At 33.3% G+C, this 15257-nt stretch overlaps 1 protein-coding gene across 1 annotated transcript in view; it reads right to left on the reverse strand.

Annotated features, from left to right (window-relative positions):
• Positions 1 to 15257, reverse strand: part of LOC134250966 (integrin alpha-4-like) — a 38631-nt gene that overhangs the window by 9853 nt on the left and 13521 nt on the right. The window contains exons 2-7 of the mRNA XM_062733332.1: positions 11916 to 12067; positions 8558 to 8613; positions 8274 to 8438; positions 6544 to 6592; positions 1576 to 1668; positions 249 to 343 (exon numbers count right to left, since the gene is read on the reverse strand). Coding sequence (XP_062589316.1) covers positions 249 to 343; positions 1576 to 1668; positions 6544 to 6592; positions 8274 to 8438; positions 8558 to 8613; positions 11916 to 12067 — 610 coding nt within the window. The remainder of the gene's footprint in view (positions 1 to 248; positions 344 to 1575; positions 1669 to 6543; positions 6593 to 8273; positions 8439 to 8557; positions 8614 to 11915; positions 12068 to 15257) is intronic.

Below are 15257 nucleotides of genomic sequence, written 5' to 3' on the forward strand. Positions count from 1 at the left end.
TTGAAAGTAAGATGAATAGTTTTTAATTAAAACATTCCTGGAAATTAATCTTTTATGTTTATGGTTGAGCAACACTTATTTATTATGTGTAAAATTTGTGATTCTTCGATATTTTCTGACACATTAGCCCAAATCCATCGTTTGATCAATAACATAATTTTTTTTTTATTCACTGCATGGAATCAATACCATTTTAGGGCAAACAATATTGAAAAGGAAAAAAAATCAATGTCGTGTACAGTTCTTACATTTCCGATATTCCCTGCTTTGTTTGCAAAACCCGGTCTTCCCGCGACATAAAAGAATTTAGTTCCGTTGAAATATCCACTGTCAAGGGAAAAACCTTCAGAGAAAAAAGAATACACAAAATACAATCAAAACTGAGTTGTATATTATTTGCTTAAATTAGAAAGATTTAGCTCTTTGCTGCTATCAAACGAAACAAAATGTTTAAATAAAACTATATCCCTAAGTACATGTACTTTAGTAAAATAATTTTCATCTGTATGCATGCAGTTTAAAGCAATTAGAGCTGCATTTTAAAAATTTTATTTTGCTCTTAAAATGCGTTATTATGATAAGTTCGTATATAATTCAAATCTTTTTGATCAATTAGACCAAAATAAAGCAATAAATTGTTTCCGAAGAAAGACGATCGAGTATACAGTATTATATAAGAATTCATTATTGAAAAGGATGACAATAATTTAAGTTTGATTCAAACAAAACTTATATCAAAATAGTTCTTACATCGCAACTATGAACAACAGAAGTTTAATTTATAAACATTCATCTGTCATTGAAATAGTGATTTATAATTTTGCATCAAAAAATTCCAACATCACAGCTCATATTGCTTTTAGTACAAAAAGATACAATTAATTTTTTTAATTTGATAGACACTAAGTTTATATATCTTTATTGTATCTGTATAATTATATGTACTTGGTTTATTTCTCTTTTTAATCTCAAATATAGTACCTTCAAACTACAAAAAAAGTTGTTTTTTTTCCTGGATTGCGTTTGTTCTGGTACTGATAGTACATGTATTGTTTTAATTGACCTTTGAACTTGAATATAGTGCATTATCTCCATATTTAAAAAAGACCAAATGCAAGTAGAATTCATGAAAAATAACAGTTTTGTTGCGAAATTTAAGGACGGTGGTTATGGACCTGTTTTTTTATTTATGAAAGCAGATCATCCTTCAGATATTCTTTAACTAGAATAAACGTCTTTTATCGTAAAATACGAGAAAAAAAACTTTTAAAAAGGTAGTGGACATTTTAAATATCAACTGAATTGGAAAATCATAGCCATCATTTATAGCACAATTTTATGAGACCAGAGTAGGTTCTCTGAATATATGTGAACAAATTTACTTGTTTACAAATTTATTTGTTGGATTCATAATATGTAATCAAATTACATGCAACTTCAATGAACCTAAAAATGATCTTTTTTTATTTGATGGCTGTCATTTGTTTAGAGAATTTTATTTGTTGGATTCCTGAAACGGAATGAAAAGTAAGACACATCAAAGAACCTCAGGAAGGTCTTTTTGTATATACTAACCAAAATATGCTCCAGGCTGAATGGAAGTCGTCCCTGCTACGATTTGGCTTGTTAGACCTCGACGAGACGTTGTAAAAGTGGCCAGACCTCCTTCTACAAATAAAATTGAAATTTACCTTTAATTTTTAAACCAAAAAAAAATCTATAATTTTACATATTGTTCATTAATTTTAAAACTCAATTACAGATCAAAGTATTACAATCCAATATCAAGACAAACAATGTTAAAGACATGTCAATGCTTGACCATTTTATACATATATAACGGAAACATACTGTATTCATAACAAATAAAAATCTTACAATTAAATGTTATCCAATCGAATTATCAATAAAATTCATAATGATCAGAGAATTTGACTCGAGTACATGTTTTTTTTATAATTTGTTGCAAAAATAAATACATGTAAAGACCAAGGAACACGAGTACTGATACGTAAGACCGGTTGTCAGGTGATGTTCACTCCTCAATGGCACCTGATCCCACCTCTGATGTTTTGGAGGTCCGTGTTTGCTCCGCTCCTGTTTTGTATTTTTTAATGGACTTTTGAGCCTGAATACTGTTCCTTATCTCCGTATATATTTTATTCAAAAGATTTTTTCATGTTACATTTCAAAGTAAAGAGAACATGTACTGAAGTGTGAACAGTTACAGGATTATAGTTTTAACCTTTATATCTAAATAAACTATGTAGGGCGTTTTAAAATAGCGTTGACATTAGGCATGAAGTTGAGGAAAATCTCTATTATTGCATTATAATTTTAAAACATGTGTATTGCTGTGTCATTTGGAACATATAGATCTATATAGTGAAAATAGATGGCTTTCCAGAAAAAAAAACATTGTCATATTACATGTAATACACATTGTATTCTGTTGTTTTCTTGTTGTAAGTAACAAATACAGATTAACTGTCATTAAATTCTTATTTTTACCCTGAAAATATTATACAGGAATCATACATATACTCAAATCAATACAAAATAAATAAATACATAATAAATAAAATCATATATATAAATATATGATTTAATGATTTATTTTAAGTTTTTACTGTTTTTTTTTTTTTAGTTTATACGAGTATATTCCACTTATGAAAATTAAAAATATGACTTTATATATTCCTTTTTTTCCGACAATTTAATTTTCTTTTTTCATATTAAACTACTATATACTCTTGGGATATGAAAGAAAAGAATACATGTGTAAACATTGGAATCTGGTTTGATTTGGATCACGTGATTCAAATCACTCACGTTCTGCGATATACAATAATCTAATCAATGTGCAATCTTTGCCATGGAAAAAAAAGGGAATATGAAAAAAAACCCACTACGTAAGCAATTGAATATAAGAAAAATAAATAAGCAATACAACAGTTCACCATTTCTAACTAAATGATAAAATAGTGTTTGATATTAACTTTCAGCAGCATTACATGGGAAATATATTAAAAATTGGAATATATTCTTAGCAAGAAAAATTCACAATCGTAAAGAAAACTTTACGCATAAAGGACTTTTGCGAGAAGCACTGATCTTTACACACCCCTACAAATGTTATTGTGATTTAAATTCAAGACACGTGGTTTAGGTTTACCTATTCAAAGGTTATAGGGTAGAAACGGTTTTATAAATAAAATTGGCAGTAAACAGGAAATTGCTATAGTCTGTTTCGTTTGAAATCATGTTCTGTGAAAAATGAGTTTCCAGACCTTTCTGAAAGACTTTTATGATTTTCAACAGAAATGGGTGGCTAAAGGGAAGGGGCCGGGGGGGGGGTAAATAACAATTAATATATCTTATCATAGTTTACTGTAAAAATTACAGCTCACTAGCGACCGATACGCTGGTAAAAAATGTTGACATGTTACATCGAACACGTGGTTCAGGTCAATCTATGATCATGTCAATGGAGTGAAAAATAAAAAAAGGTTCTTATGAACGGAATGCAAACATTAGAAAATATGATTTAACAAAGATATCACGGGCGTTTTTAATTTGTTGTTAACTAGAAAAAATATGTTTAATAAATATCGCATACGTAGTTAGTGTCAAGTTCAGCAACACTTCAAGGGTAAGGAAAACGAGCAGCTTCTCGTATGCATTTAAATGGACAAAACATTTTTTACATAACTATACTCGTGATCACGTGTGTTGGCCAGGGAATCCACCTGACAACTGTATTCACCGATGGTACAATAAAGGAATTTATCAAGCGTAAAATTCCTGTAGTATTCGTAGTAACCCATAATGCAATTCCCATTCAGTGATTTGTCAGTTAAAGTCACATTGGTGCCTCATTTGCTAATCTAACGCCAAAAAATATAGTCCCGGTTCCCACGCAAAATATTTGTCCAAAAAGAAATTTTAATTCATGACAGCAGAAAAGTGTAACATAGAGGACAGTTATGATTTAAATTTGAATAAATTCAAGAGATATAGATTGAAGTACATTTCTGCAGAATGATATTATAGGGTGGTGAAAACTAAAACGCAACATAACTTTTCTGTTTACCATGACTCCACGTGCTAGTCACTTCCTAGCCAAATTTCCGTGAATAATTTATCCTATCTCGCTGTAGTCTCGCTAACTCTCGCCAGAGCCACTGCCAGAGCTACTCTGAACTCATCGGGTTTTATAATTTGTAGAACACCGAAAAATAAAAAGTTCCGAACACATTAGTATGGGTGTTTACAGTATTTAAACCTGTATCACGTGATCCTAGATATGGTGTTATGGGCAATTGCATGTGAAGGCCGGGAGTTGAGAGTAGAATGGTTGTCGTTTTCTTCAATAATAACGTATATTGAAATAATACATTAAAATAACCCATTAATTTCGTTGAATTAAATGTTGAGCTAAATGTTAATAGTGTAAAAAAAATTCCATACATTGTCCGAGTGTAAAAGTAAGCCGCCCATTTTAAAAGGCAGTGCTCCTCACAAAAGTCCACTAGCAGGGTTTTTTTTTTATTTGAACAGGGTACAGTAGAGCCTCATTGACCATGATGCTTTTTATCCGGACATTTTGCTTATCCGGAAAATTTGCTTTAAAATCAACGAAGCTCAGCTGTTTCTAAAAAGCACATACCTGCGTAGTCGCCTGGTTTCAGATAGACAATGAAATGGATAGACAGAAAAAAAATGTTGCTATTACATAAGAATCATGCAATTATAAAAGAGATATTATTAAGTGTTGTTACATGTTAATTTCCGTCATTGGATTTTTTTTCTAGGTCAAGGGCTTTGCAAAGCACCATTGGTATTAAAAAATGGGACGCTTTAAATTCCCAAGGAAATGAACATTTGCGACTAACAGTAGTTTTTAAGTATCTAAGTTACGCTTCTTGAGAAAAAATCACTTACACCTATCAATATGTAGCATGATATTTTTAAAGTACAGAGAACAGGCACTGCATGCATTGAGTATACAGTCAGTGCACAATGCAGTTGTACTGAAGTTATTCCTTTATTTCCTCTGAAACCGAATTGCTTTCTTTCTGGAGCAATAAATAGAGATTTTTTTATCTCGTTAGAACTGTTGTAATCATTACTCTTAAAGCAAACAAAGTGTTAAAGGTCAACTGATTCCGTCACGTGAGTGTTGTTTACTGCTCCTAAGCAACAGGTCCTATCACTGGAATCTACAGGAGTTCGTGTTTTATGCCCTGCTTACAGTTTAGTACAGTCTGTATTTTGTACATTCATTAAAGTTTGTTTGTCTTGAATTTTAAGAATTTATATTGCTTTTAAGATGTTTATGTATTTTTATCATTTTTATATCTTTTTCCCAATGAAATATAAATATTGACAACGAAACATCTTTCTTTGCTTCAATAAAATGAAAGAGTTTTTTTTTGTTGGAATAATCAAAAATCGACGGATTTCAACTCTTATAACGCCACGTGCTTTTATGTCTACTCTCCATTTTTGCTGAATATTCCAAGTTTTTCTTTCAAGTATAAGTTTACTATTCTCTAATAAGATCATGGATATAGTCTAGAGAATCGGTTCTAAAGGGGTTTTGGCAAATTTGATCCATAAAATGTTAGTATCAAAACTTAATATATCCTAGAAACCGAATTTCATCGAGAATTTGATGGATTTGAGGCAGAAAGACTATGTTACTTCCAAAAGGTAAGGAAGAATGAATTACATGAATTATGTACATACAGTAATATGTTGTTATAAACTTCACCCCTAGGTCTTTGATTTTTTTTTTTTTAAAGATCAGAGCAAATTTAAACAAAATATTTCTTTGAAGACCAAAATATAATGAACAAGAGTAAGACTATTGTATATGTTACAAGATGTTGAACAATATATCTACTTTATATGAAGTACAATTACGTAATTTGGCATGTGGTAATTTTTTTCTTTCATTAAGAATGGAAATCTTACGTAACAATGTAAATTTTTGTTTACACTTTTACAGAGTTCGTCTTTGAAAAGTAAATAATTTTATTGCTAGTGATGTTTTTGGATAATTATATGATCATTACTTTCTTTGGAAAATGTCTTATAATGATCGGATTAGGGTTATGTTCAACTGAAATTGGATACATTTATCTTAAATGACTTAACTACTCTAAAGAAAACCAAAAAAAAAAACTATTACAAATATCTCTATAAATGTACATAAAAATAAGTGAGTAACTCATTCGTACTATTTAAAGAAATATCTATAAAATTTGCTGGAATATTGTGCTTTCCTATTAAAGTTCTAAAACTAAATAGCTAATGTAAGTAATTATTAGTAACTTATAGACTAATAAATGTTAATGAATCATTGATACTACTTAGGACTAGGTGACTAGTTACTGAATCATTGATACTACTTAGGACTAGGTGACTAGTTACGATTTACACAGGATGAAACTCTGGCATTCTGATTATTGAAAAATGACTGAAGGTCAACTGAAATTTGACTGATTTACTGAGTTCTACAATGCTATAGAGACATACCTTGTTTCCCGCTGTTTGGTCCACCAACAGTGTATGGGAATGTTTCATTCTGTTGGACAAAAAAATAACATAAAGGACTTTTGAGAGAAGCACTGACTTTTAAAGTCGACGATTTACTTTGATATTTAAACATGTATATCATGTACGGATGTACAGAATTGATAATAGATAAGAAACCCTTTCTAGTGGTTATTTATAATAATATATAGTGTTAAGGGCACTATAATGTCATGATAGTGTTTTGAGGGCAAGGTGGTTGTCGTTTTGTTCAAGAGTAGTATATTTTGTGCTTTGAAATAATTCGTTATTTTCCTTTAATTACATGTTGAGCTATATATTTGTATTGTTAAAGAGATTCCTTACATTGTCCTAGTGTAAAAGTAAGCCGTCAACAGTTAAAGTCAGTGCTTTTCGCAAAAGTAAAAAAAATCAGATCTACAAGAACCATTATTGTTGTATATGCAACAGAACAAAAGCATGTCTAATATCGTTAAACCAGTGCATGGGCCCTTTCAACAAAGGAAGTCAGAAATTATAAACCCCCAAACTGTCGTTGATAGAGAAATCTTACATATGGTATATTGCATACAGAAATACATTTTTAAAGTCTTTTACAATATCAAATTTAAAAAAGGAATTTATTGGCATATGCAAAAATTTGATTCCCTGTTGTGGCCATACCCTATCCTGATTACCATGTTCGAATAATTTAGAATAAAATTCTACCCCAGAATGCATCCATATAAATTAAACTTTTTTGGTCCAGAAGTTCTTGAGAAAAGGGTTTTAAATATTTTGTTCCCTATGTATTTTACTTAAAACTTTGCTTCCCTATTGTGCCCAACCCCATTCCGGATTTCATGACTTAAACAATTTAAAAATGATACTGTCGAAGGATGCGCTTATAAGTCGTAGATTTCTTGCACAATGCATGTAGCTCTTGAGAAGATGATTTTAATGACTATACTCTAATTTTGATCCTTAGTTTTAAAATTTAAGCATCTCTATCATTCAAGAATGTTCCGTAACTTTTTTGGCTAAAGGACAATGTATGGTAACGGCTGATTTCTGGCCTGTTTTTTTAATGTTAAATCAAAGCATTGGTAAAATTGTGATTGTTTGTAATTAAGATCTCAAAAAGATGCTTGTTTTATAACCAGAACTGATTTTGATTCGATGCATACACGGAAGCTACAAAAGGGTGCAAAAGTAGGACAATTCCCAGAATTTCCATAATTTTGGTAAATTTTTGTCATATTTGTGATACTTTTCTCTTTGGGAGACATAGAGCACAAGCTTGCCTATCTGAGATTTAATACATAAAATATGATGTAAAATCGATGAAATTTTATTTTTACATTAAAATGAGAAATTCTGAAATTGACATATTCCCTGATCTCTCCGTGAGCTTTGTGTATCCCTTCACTAAAAACTAATATTCAATTAAGGCAGGGTTGACAAAATGTTTTTATATATAAACATTTTGCATCAGTCTAAGACACCTCAAATTAGGGGCAAAAACAAAAAATTTGTCCTTTGTCCTTTTAGTTCTTGAGATGTTGAAAATGTGACAGACGGACGGACATCCAGACGATTGGACGGACGCTGGGTGATCAGAAAAGCTCATGAGGTATCAGCTCAGGGGAGCTAAAAAGAACCACAAAATAAAAACCACTTTGTAACTTTACCCTCGAAATCCTAAGAAGAATATGAAGTAAAAGAAAGCTTACTATTCCAGGCGCCATTGAAAATCCAAACATGGCCGTGTTGAAACTGTCATTTGTAATTCGAATAAGCAGACCGGATACATCCGAGATGTTATTATTCTTAAAGTATACGCATGCACCGGAAGTCTCATTTTGCTTGTATGGATTTTTAAATCCAGGTGCACAAATCTGAAATAAATGCATTTAAAACGATAATATTTATTATTTATACTTTTTGGCATATCAGTGTTTCACAAACATATGTGATTTTTAAAGAAATAAAATAAATCTTGAATTAAAAAACTTACCAGTGTTGTATCTTCTAAAACCATTAAACTTGCACCAAGCCTGGAGTCCTGCGAAACTAAAAAACAAAAAAGTACCGATAATTTTTTTTGACAGATTTTTTTTTTCTCCAATTATTGTATATATCACATCATATGACATAATTAATCTTTGAATAAATAAATTATGAACCTTTAGATTGCTTTTCCATCTGAAAATTACGAATCGAACATCCCTAAATTTTACTTTAAAGAACCTTGAACATTTTGAATTGAATTGGATTGGGGCATTGTAACAACCTTGATACTTTTTGAAAATGATTTTAAATTTGAAGAGATAATCACGAGTCAAGGTCAAAGAACAGCCATGACTTGCTAGTAATTACTTTCTTTTTTAAGTACAGTGTATGACCTTCGATGAGATTAAAAACGAATTTGAAGTTTCAAGTTTAACTTTTTCCAACAGTGACCTTAATCAATTGTATCGACCAGAGATCTTATGAAATGATGCCTTTAAACGAGACTGCTGATATTCTTGTTACATCAGTTTGTTTGTCAATGATTTACCTCGTTTTAGAAATTGTTCATGAGTAAGGCATGTTCTTGCCTATCGAATCAACTGAGATATATAAATCCGTACGTATGCAGACGAAGAAGGTACTGTATACAGGGTTATTTTCGCCCCGTTTTATTTTCGCCCCTTCACCCTTGCAAACAATTTCGCCACGTTTTAAATTCGCCCAGTCACAGTTTTATTTAAGAAATTATACTGTATTCTTTGATCGCCCCTTTTTAGCTCACCTGAGCCGAAGGCTCAAGTGAGCTTTTCTGATCAAAATTTGTCCGTTGTCTGTCGTTGTTGTCGTCGTCGTCGTAGTCGTTGTCGTTGTCGTAAACTTTTCACATTTTCATCTTCTTCTCAAGAACCACAGGGCCAATTTCAACCAAACTTGCTACAAAGTATCCTTGGGTGAAGGGGATTCAAGTTTGTTCAAATGAAGGGCTTCGCCCTTTTCCAAGGGGAGATAATTATGAATTAGGGAAAAATTAATGGCATTTTAAAAAAATCTTCTTCTCAAGAACAACTGGGCCAGGAAAGATGAAACTCATATGGAATCATCCTCAGGTAGTGTAGATTCAAGTTTGTTCAAATCATGACCCCTGGGGATAGGGTGGGGCCAAAATGGCCGACCAAATTTTTACAAAGGAATATATAGGAAAAATCTTTAAAAATCTTCTTCTCAAGAACCACTGGGCCAGGAAAGATGAAACTCATGTGGAATCATCCTCAGGTAGTGTAGATTCAAGTTTGTTCAAATCATGACCCCCGGGGCTAGGGTGGGGCCAAAATGGCCGACTAAAGTTTTACATAGGAATATATAGGAAAAATCTTTAAAAATCTTCTTCTCAAGAACCACTGGGCCAGGAAAGATGAAGCTCATGTGGAATCATTCTCAGATAGTGTAGATTCAAGTTTGTTCAAATCATGACCCCCGGGGGTAGGGTGGGGCCAAAATGGCCGACCAAATTTTTACATAGAAATATATAGAACAAATCTTTAAAAATCTTCTTCTCAAGAACCACTGGGCCAGAAAAGATGAAACTCATGTGGAATTATCCTCAGGTAGTTTAGATTCAAGTTGTTCAAATCATGACCCCTGGGGCTAGGGTGGGGCCAAAATGGCCGACCAAAGTTTTACATAGGAATATATAGGAAAAATCTTTAAAAATCTTCTTCTCAAGAACCACTGGGCCAGAAAAGATGAAACTCATGTGGAATCATCCTCAGGTAGTGTAGATTCAAGTTTGTTCAAATCATGACCCCAGGGGCTAGGATGGGGCCAAAATGGCCGACCAAAGTTTTACATAGGGATATATAGGGAAACCTTTTAAAATATTCTTTTCAGTTACTTTAAAGCCATGATTAGTGATATTTTTTTATTTAAATGGAATCATCCTCAGGTAGTGTAGATTCTAATTTGTTCAAATGATGACCCCCTGGGGGGGGGTTAAAATTCAAGCCCCCCCCCCCCCCTAGTAAACTTTCAGTTCTGATCTGATATGAGCTTTTTATCTAGCCGATGTGCTCAGGTGAGCGCTGTGGCCCCTGGGCCTCTTGTTAAATTAGCCGAACCAAGTTAAGGGCGAAGGAGGCGAAAACGAAAATGAAAATTTTCCTGTAAACAAGTATATTACTGCAAGGGGAAAGGAAGGTGGCGATTATAAAATTTAAGTCATCATGTTTATCATAGATATTGGTTGTTAGAGGTTCTTTTTCAAGTAAAATATCCAAATTTGAAACAGATGTGTCTGACTTTGTGGTATAGCTTTCATTCCCTTAGGTGAGATGCTTACACCTGCTTCCGACTTCAGCAATATTAATATCTGTTTCAAGTATATACCTACAAACAAAACTTCACCTTAGCTTTATCAATAAGATGTTTTAAAGTAACTATTTCTTTTGCCAGAGATTTGAAATAGCTGAAATGAGGATGAATTAAGATCTGTACAGTCATTTACATATCCTATGGTCAAAAGATATATTGCCATGCACATGGGTACTTAGATTATCTATTGGAAGATATGGTCACGAAAGGAAAAAAATATTTTGAACTTGATCAAATTGCATTGTTTCAAGGTTATGTCATACTTTCAGTTCACGAGGAATCATTATTAGAAGTAACCCACTAAGTGCTGGCACAAAAATGATTACTCAATGTCCTTGAGTGCTAAGCGTGGGTCTAAAAGTGCATCCCCGAAAGCATAAGGCAAGTGGTGGCATCTCAGTATAAGTGGAATTTCTCGAAAGGGAATGAAACAAACAAACGGGCAAATTACCAAAATTTGTCAAAAGGGTATAAAACACAACCCTATGGGCATTTTTGAGACGAGAACGGTTGCCTACATGTATAGGTGTTTATGCCCCCTGTTGATCGCCCACGCCTACCAAGAGTAGTATGTTCTGAAAAGGGTGTCGGATAAATTCGTCTGAGAATGTGGCATAATGGAGGTACTTTAAATTTTTTGGGGCTATCAGTGATCACAACGTTGTTGATATGTCTGTTTGTCAAGTTGAAGGCCAAAGCAATATAAATAAATTGTCTTTTTAAAAATGATACGAATATGTGAAACCAAGTCGGCTGTTAAAAGTGCATAATTAGTGCCCTTTAAATTCCAACATATTATTTGGAGCCCATATACAGGGAAGAAAAATTAAATCACGATATTTCCATTTTGAATATCTCGAATTCTACATGTATGTGGCATATACATGTACATATACATATACTTTGAATTCGAAGTCAGAGTTATACACCAATTTATACGTTAAAAGTTTTGTTTTCAATATCAAAATCAATTCCAAATTATTATTAATACTTACCTATCTTTCTTAAGTCTGGTAATCGTATTTCCGTACAACTCGTAAGATTTGTAATTTTCTCCTGGACATGTACAGGACACAGAAAGACGTTTCCTGTATTACTGTAATTTTTGGCATAAGATAAGGAATCAAGCGGTGCCCCAACTAACAACCTGTTGTAAAGAAAATTATATGAATGAACTTTGTAGTTTTAACAGTTTGATAAAAGCGTCCAAAGATTATAAAGTGAAAGAGGCTTTTTAAAATTTTTCCACCCAACCCCATCCTCCCGTTTTTTCCCTTTCAAAATCATTCAAATTGTATATGAGCATTTTAATTTGTTTTGATATATTTTTTAATCTTAGACTATCGGAGGACCTACTCTTTGCTTTGGAATGAGCTTTGCTCTAGTTTCATCATATTTTATTTATAAACTAATAGGTGTTTCAAAAGAAACCTTATCAGTTTAATATGTATGTGAGATTTATTAAAAAAAAACATACATGATTTTTTTTTAGAAATATCCTTAAAGTGATACATGGCATATATCTTATAAAGAGAATATATATCATGTATATGTTGGCTGTTATTCGAAGGATTTATGGGTATATCTCTGAAGAAATTTCTATTAAAAAGATATTGAAATTAAAAAGAAAATCGAGATTTGCGGCTGCACTTTTCATTTTTCGTTGTTTTCCGGTCCTGAGAAAAAGCACACGGTGGGTGTGACCGGTCGGCAGGGGATGCTCACTCCTCCATGGCACCTGATCCACCTACGATGCCTTAGCGGACTGCGTTTCCTCTGCTGCCGATTTCATTGTATAAGGAACATTCGAATACTGTTTGTTATCGCCATATATTTCATTGTAAATTTTTTTATCATGTTTATGTTGGTTGAAAGTTGTCATTTAAAATTCCAAACTATCTTGTTAATATACAGCCACTGTACTTTTTTCTTGATTAATTTTGTGCATAATATTTTAAGTTGCTGTTTCTGTGTGGTTTGCATGCTTTTTTATATTACTGAGATTCTTCAGGTTACATGTAACTCATTGTATGTGTTTTTTAAATAAATAAAAAAAAAACACTAAAGAAACAGGCAATTATGTACATGTAAGTGTGCCTTAAAAGTCATCTCAGTAAACGTTATTTTATATTTACACTACGGCATATCACTACATCTATAAGTTCTTCCTATTTGAAAGTTAAAAAAAGAAACTTTGATACAATTTAAGGCAAGGGATAAACAAGGATACAAGATTGAAGGTCTACATCTAACAAATGAATCTTTCTAACAAATAAAAAAAAGATAAATGAAACCTAGCCTCAAAAAGTGACCCAAATAATTTATCCTTGAAACAAACAGAGTCTGAGACCATCCCATTATAGTCAATGTGAATTATAACATTTTGTTTAAAAGACAAATTGCTACAAACAAACAACAAGAGGCCCATGGGCCACATCGCTCACGCGAGAAGCTTCAACCATTCTGTTCTTTACCAGATTTCCCCTTTGTAATACATATTGTTACCCCACCCTACCCCACTGATATAATTTAGACATTTTGAAATGTACACTACCACAGGATGCATTGATTCCCCATTGTATTGAAAACTTTGATTCCCCATGGTGGCCCCGCCCTACCCCCAGGGGTCATGATTTGAATAATTTAGAATCTACACAACCCCAGGATGCTTTCACATAGGTTTTAGCTATTCTGGCCCAGTGATTCTTGAGAAGATTTTCAAAGATTTTTCCTATATATTTCTATGTAAAACTTTGATTCCCCATAGCGGCCCTGCCCTACCCCCGGGAATCATGATTTGAACAATTTAGAATCTACACAACCCCAGAATGCTTCCATACATAGGTTTCAGCTTTACTGTTCAAGTGGTTCTTGAGAAGAAGATTTTTAATGATTTTTCCTATATATTTCTATGTTAAACTTTGATTCCCTATAGCGGCCCTTACCCCCTAGGGTTATGATTTGAACAATTTAGAGTCTGCACTACCCCAGAATGCTTCCACATAAGTTTCAGTTTTTCTGGCCCAGTGGTCCTTGAGAAGAAGATTTTTAAAGATTTTCCCTATATATTTCTATGTAAAATTTTGATTCCCCATGGTGGCCCCGCCCTATCCCCGGGGGTCATGATTTGAACAATTTAGAATCTACACTACCCCAAGATACTTTCACATAAGTTTCATCTTTTCTGGCTCAGTGGTTCTTGAGAAGAAGATTTTTAAAGATTTTTCCTATATATTTCTAGGTAAAACTTTGATTCCCCATTGTGGCCCTGCCCTATCCCCGGGGGTCATGATTTGAACAATTTAGAATTTACACTACCCCAAGATGCTTCCACATAAGTTTCATCTTTTCTGGCACAGTGGTTCTTGAGAAGAAGATTTTCAAAGATTTTTCCTATATATTTCTATGTAAAACTTTGATTCCCCATAGCGGCTCCGCCCTACCCCCGGGGTCATGATTTGAACAATTTAGAATCTGCACTACCGCAGAATACTTCCACACAAGTTTAAGCTTTTCTGTTCAAGTGGTTCTTGAGAAGAAGATTTTTAATGATTTTTCCTATATATTTCTATGTAAAACTTTGATTCCCCATAGCGGCCCCGCCCTTACCCCGGGGGTCACGATTTCAACAATTTAGAATCTACACAACCCCAGAATGCTTCCACACAAGTTTCAGGTTTTCTGGCTCAGTGGTTCTTGAGAAGAAAATTTTTTAATGACTCCACCCTATTTTTGTCTTATCTTGATTATCTCCCCTTGTGATGGGACTTGGCCCTTCATTTTAACAATTTAAATTCCCTCTTACTCAAGGATGCTTTGTACCAAGTTTGGTCAAAATTGGCCCAGTGGTTCTTGAGAAGAAGTCGAAAATGTGAAAAGTTTACAGACGGACAGACAGACGGCTAGACAGACGGACGGACGACGGACAAAATGTGGTCAGAAAAGCTCACTTGAGCCTTCGGCTCAGGTGAGCTAAAAAAGTCTGATGCAGTCAGTTGGCTACATACGATACATACATGTCTTATTATGTTCCCCAAACGAAGTTGGGGAACATATTGTTTTTACTCTGTTTCTTATTATTATGTTCCCCAAACGAAGTTGGGGAACATATTGTTTTTACTCTGTTTCTTATTATTATTATTATTATTTTTCTTCTCGGGAAAATTTTGTCCGCGAATGATCTTGTAAAGTACACATCCGATTAAGGGGAAACCTTTTTAGGGTAAGTAGGCATATGATGTAGATTTGCGGAACGAAGGTCATTTTGCGCGCACGTGCTTGCAAGAGCGCGCACGTGCAACACGTGAAATGACCAATATACTTGAAATTGCCGTAAC

The sequence above is a fragment of the Saccostrea cucullata genome, unplaced genomic scaffold (genome assembly GCF_032062105.1).
Source record: "Saccostrea cucullata isolate Sc308-1 unplaced genomic scaffold, CSIRO_AGI_Scuc_v1 ctg391, whole genome shotgun sequence".
Lineage (NCBI taxonomy): Eukaryota > Metazoa > Mollusca > Bivalvia > Ostreida > Ostreidae > Saccostrea > Saccostrea cuccullata.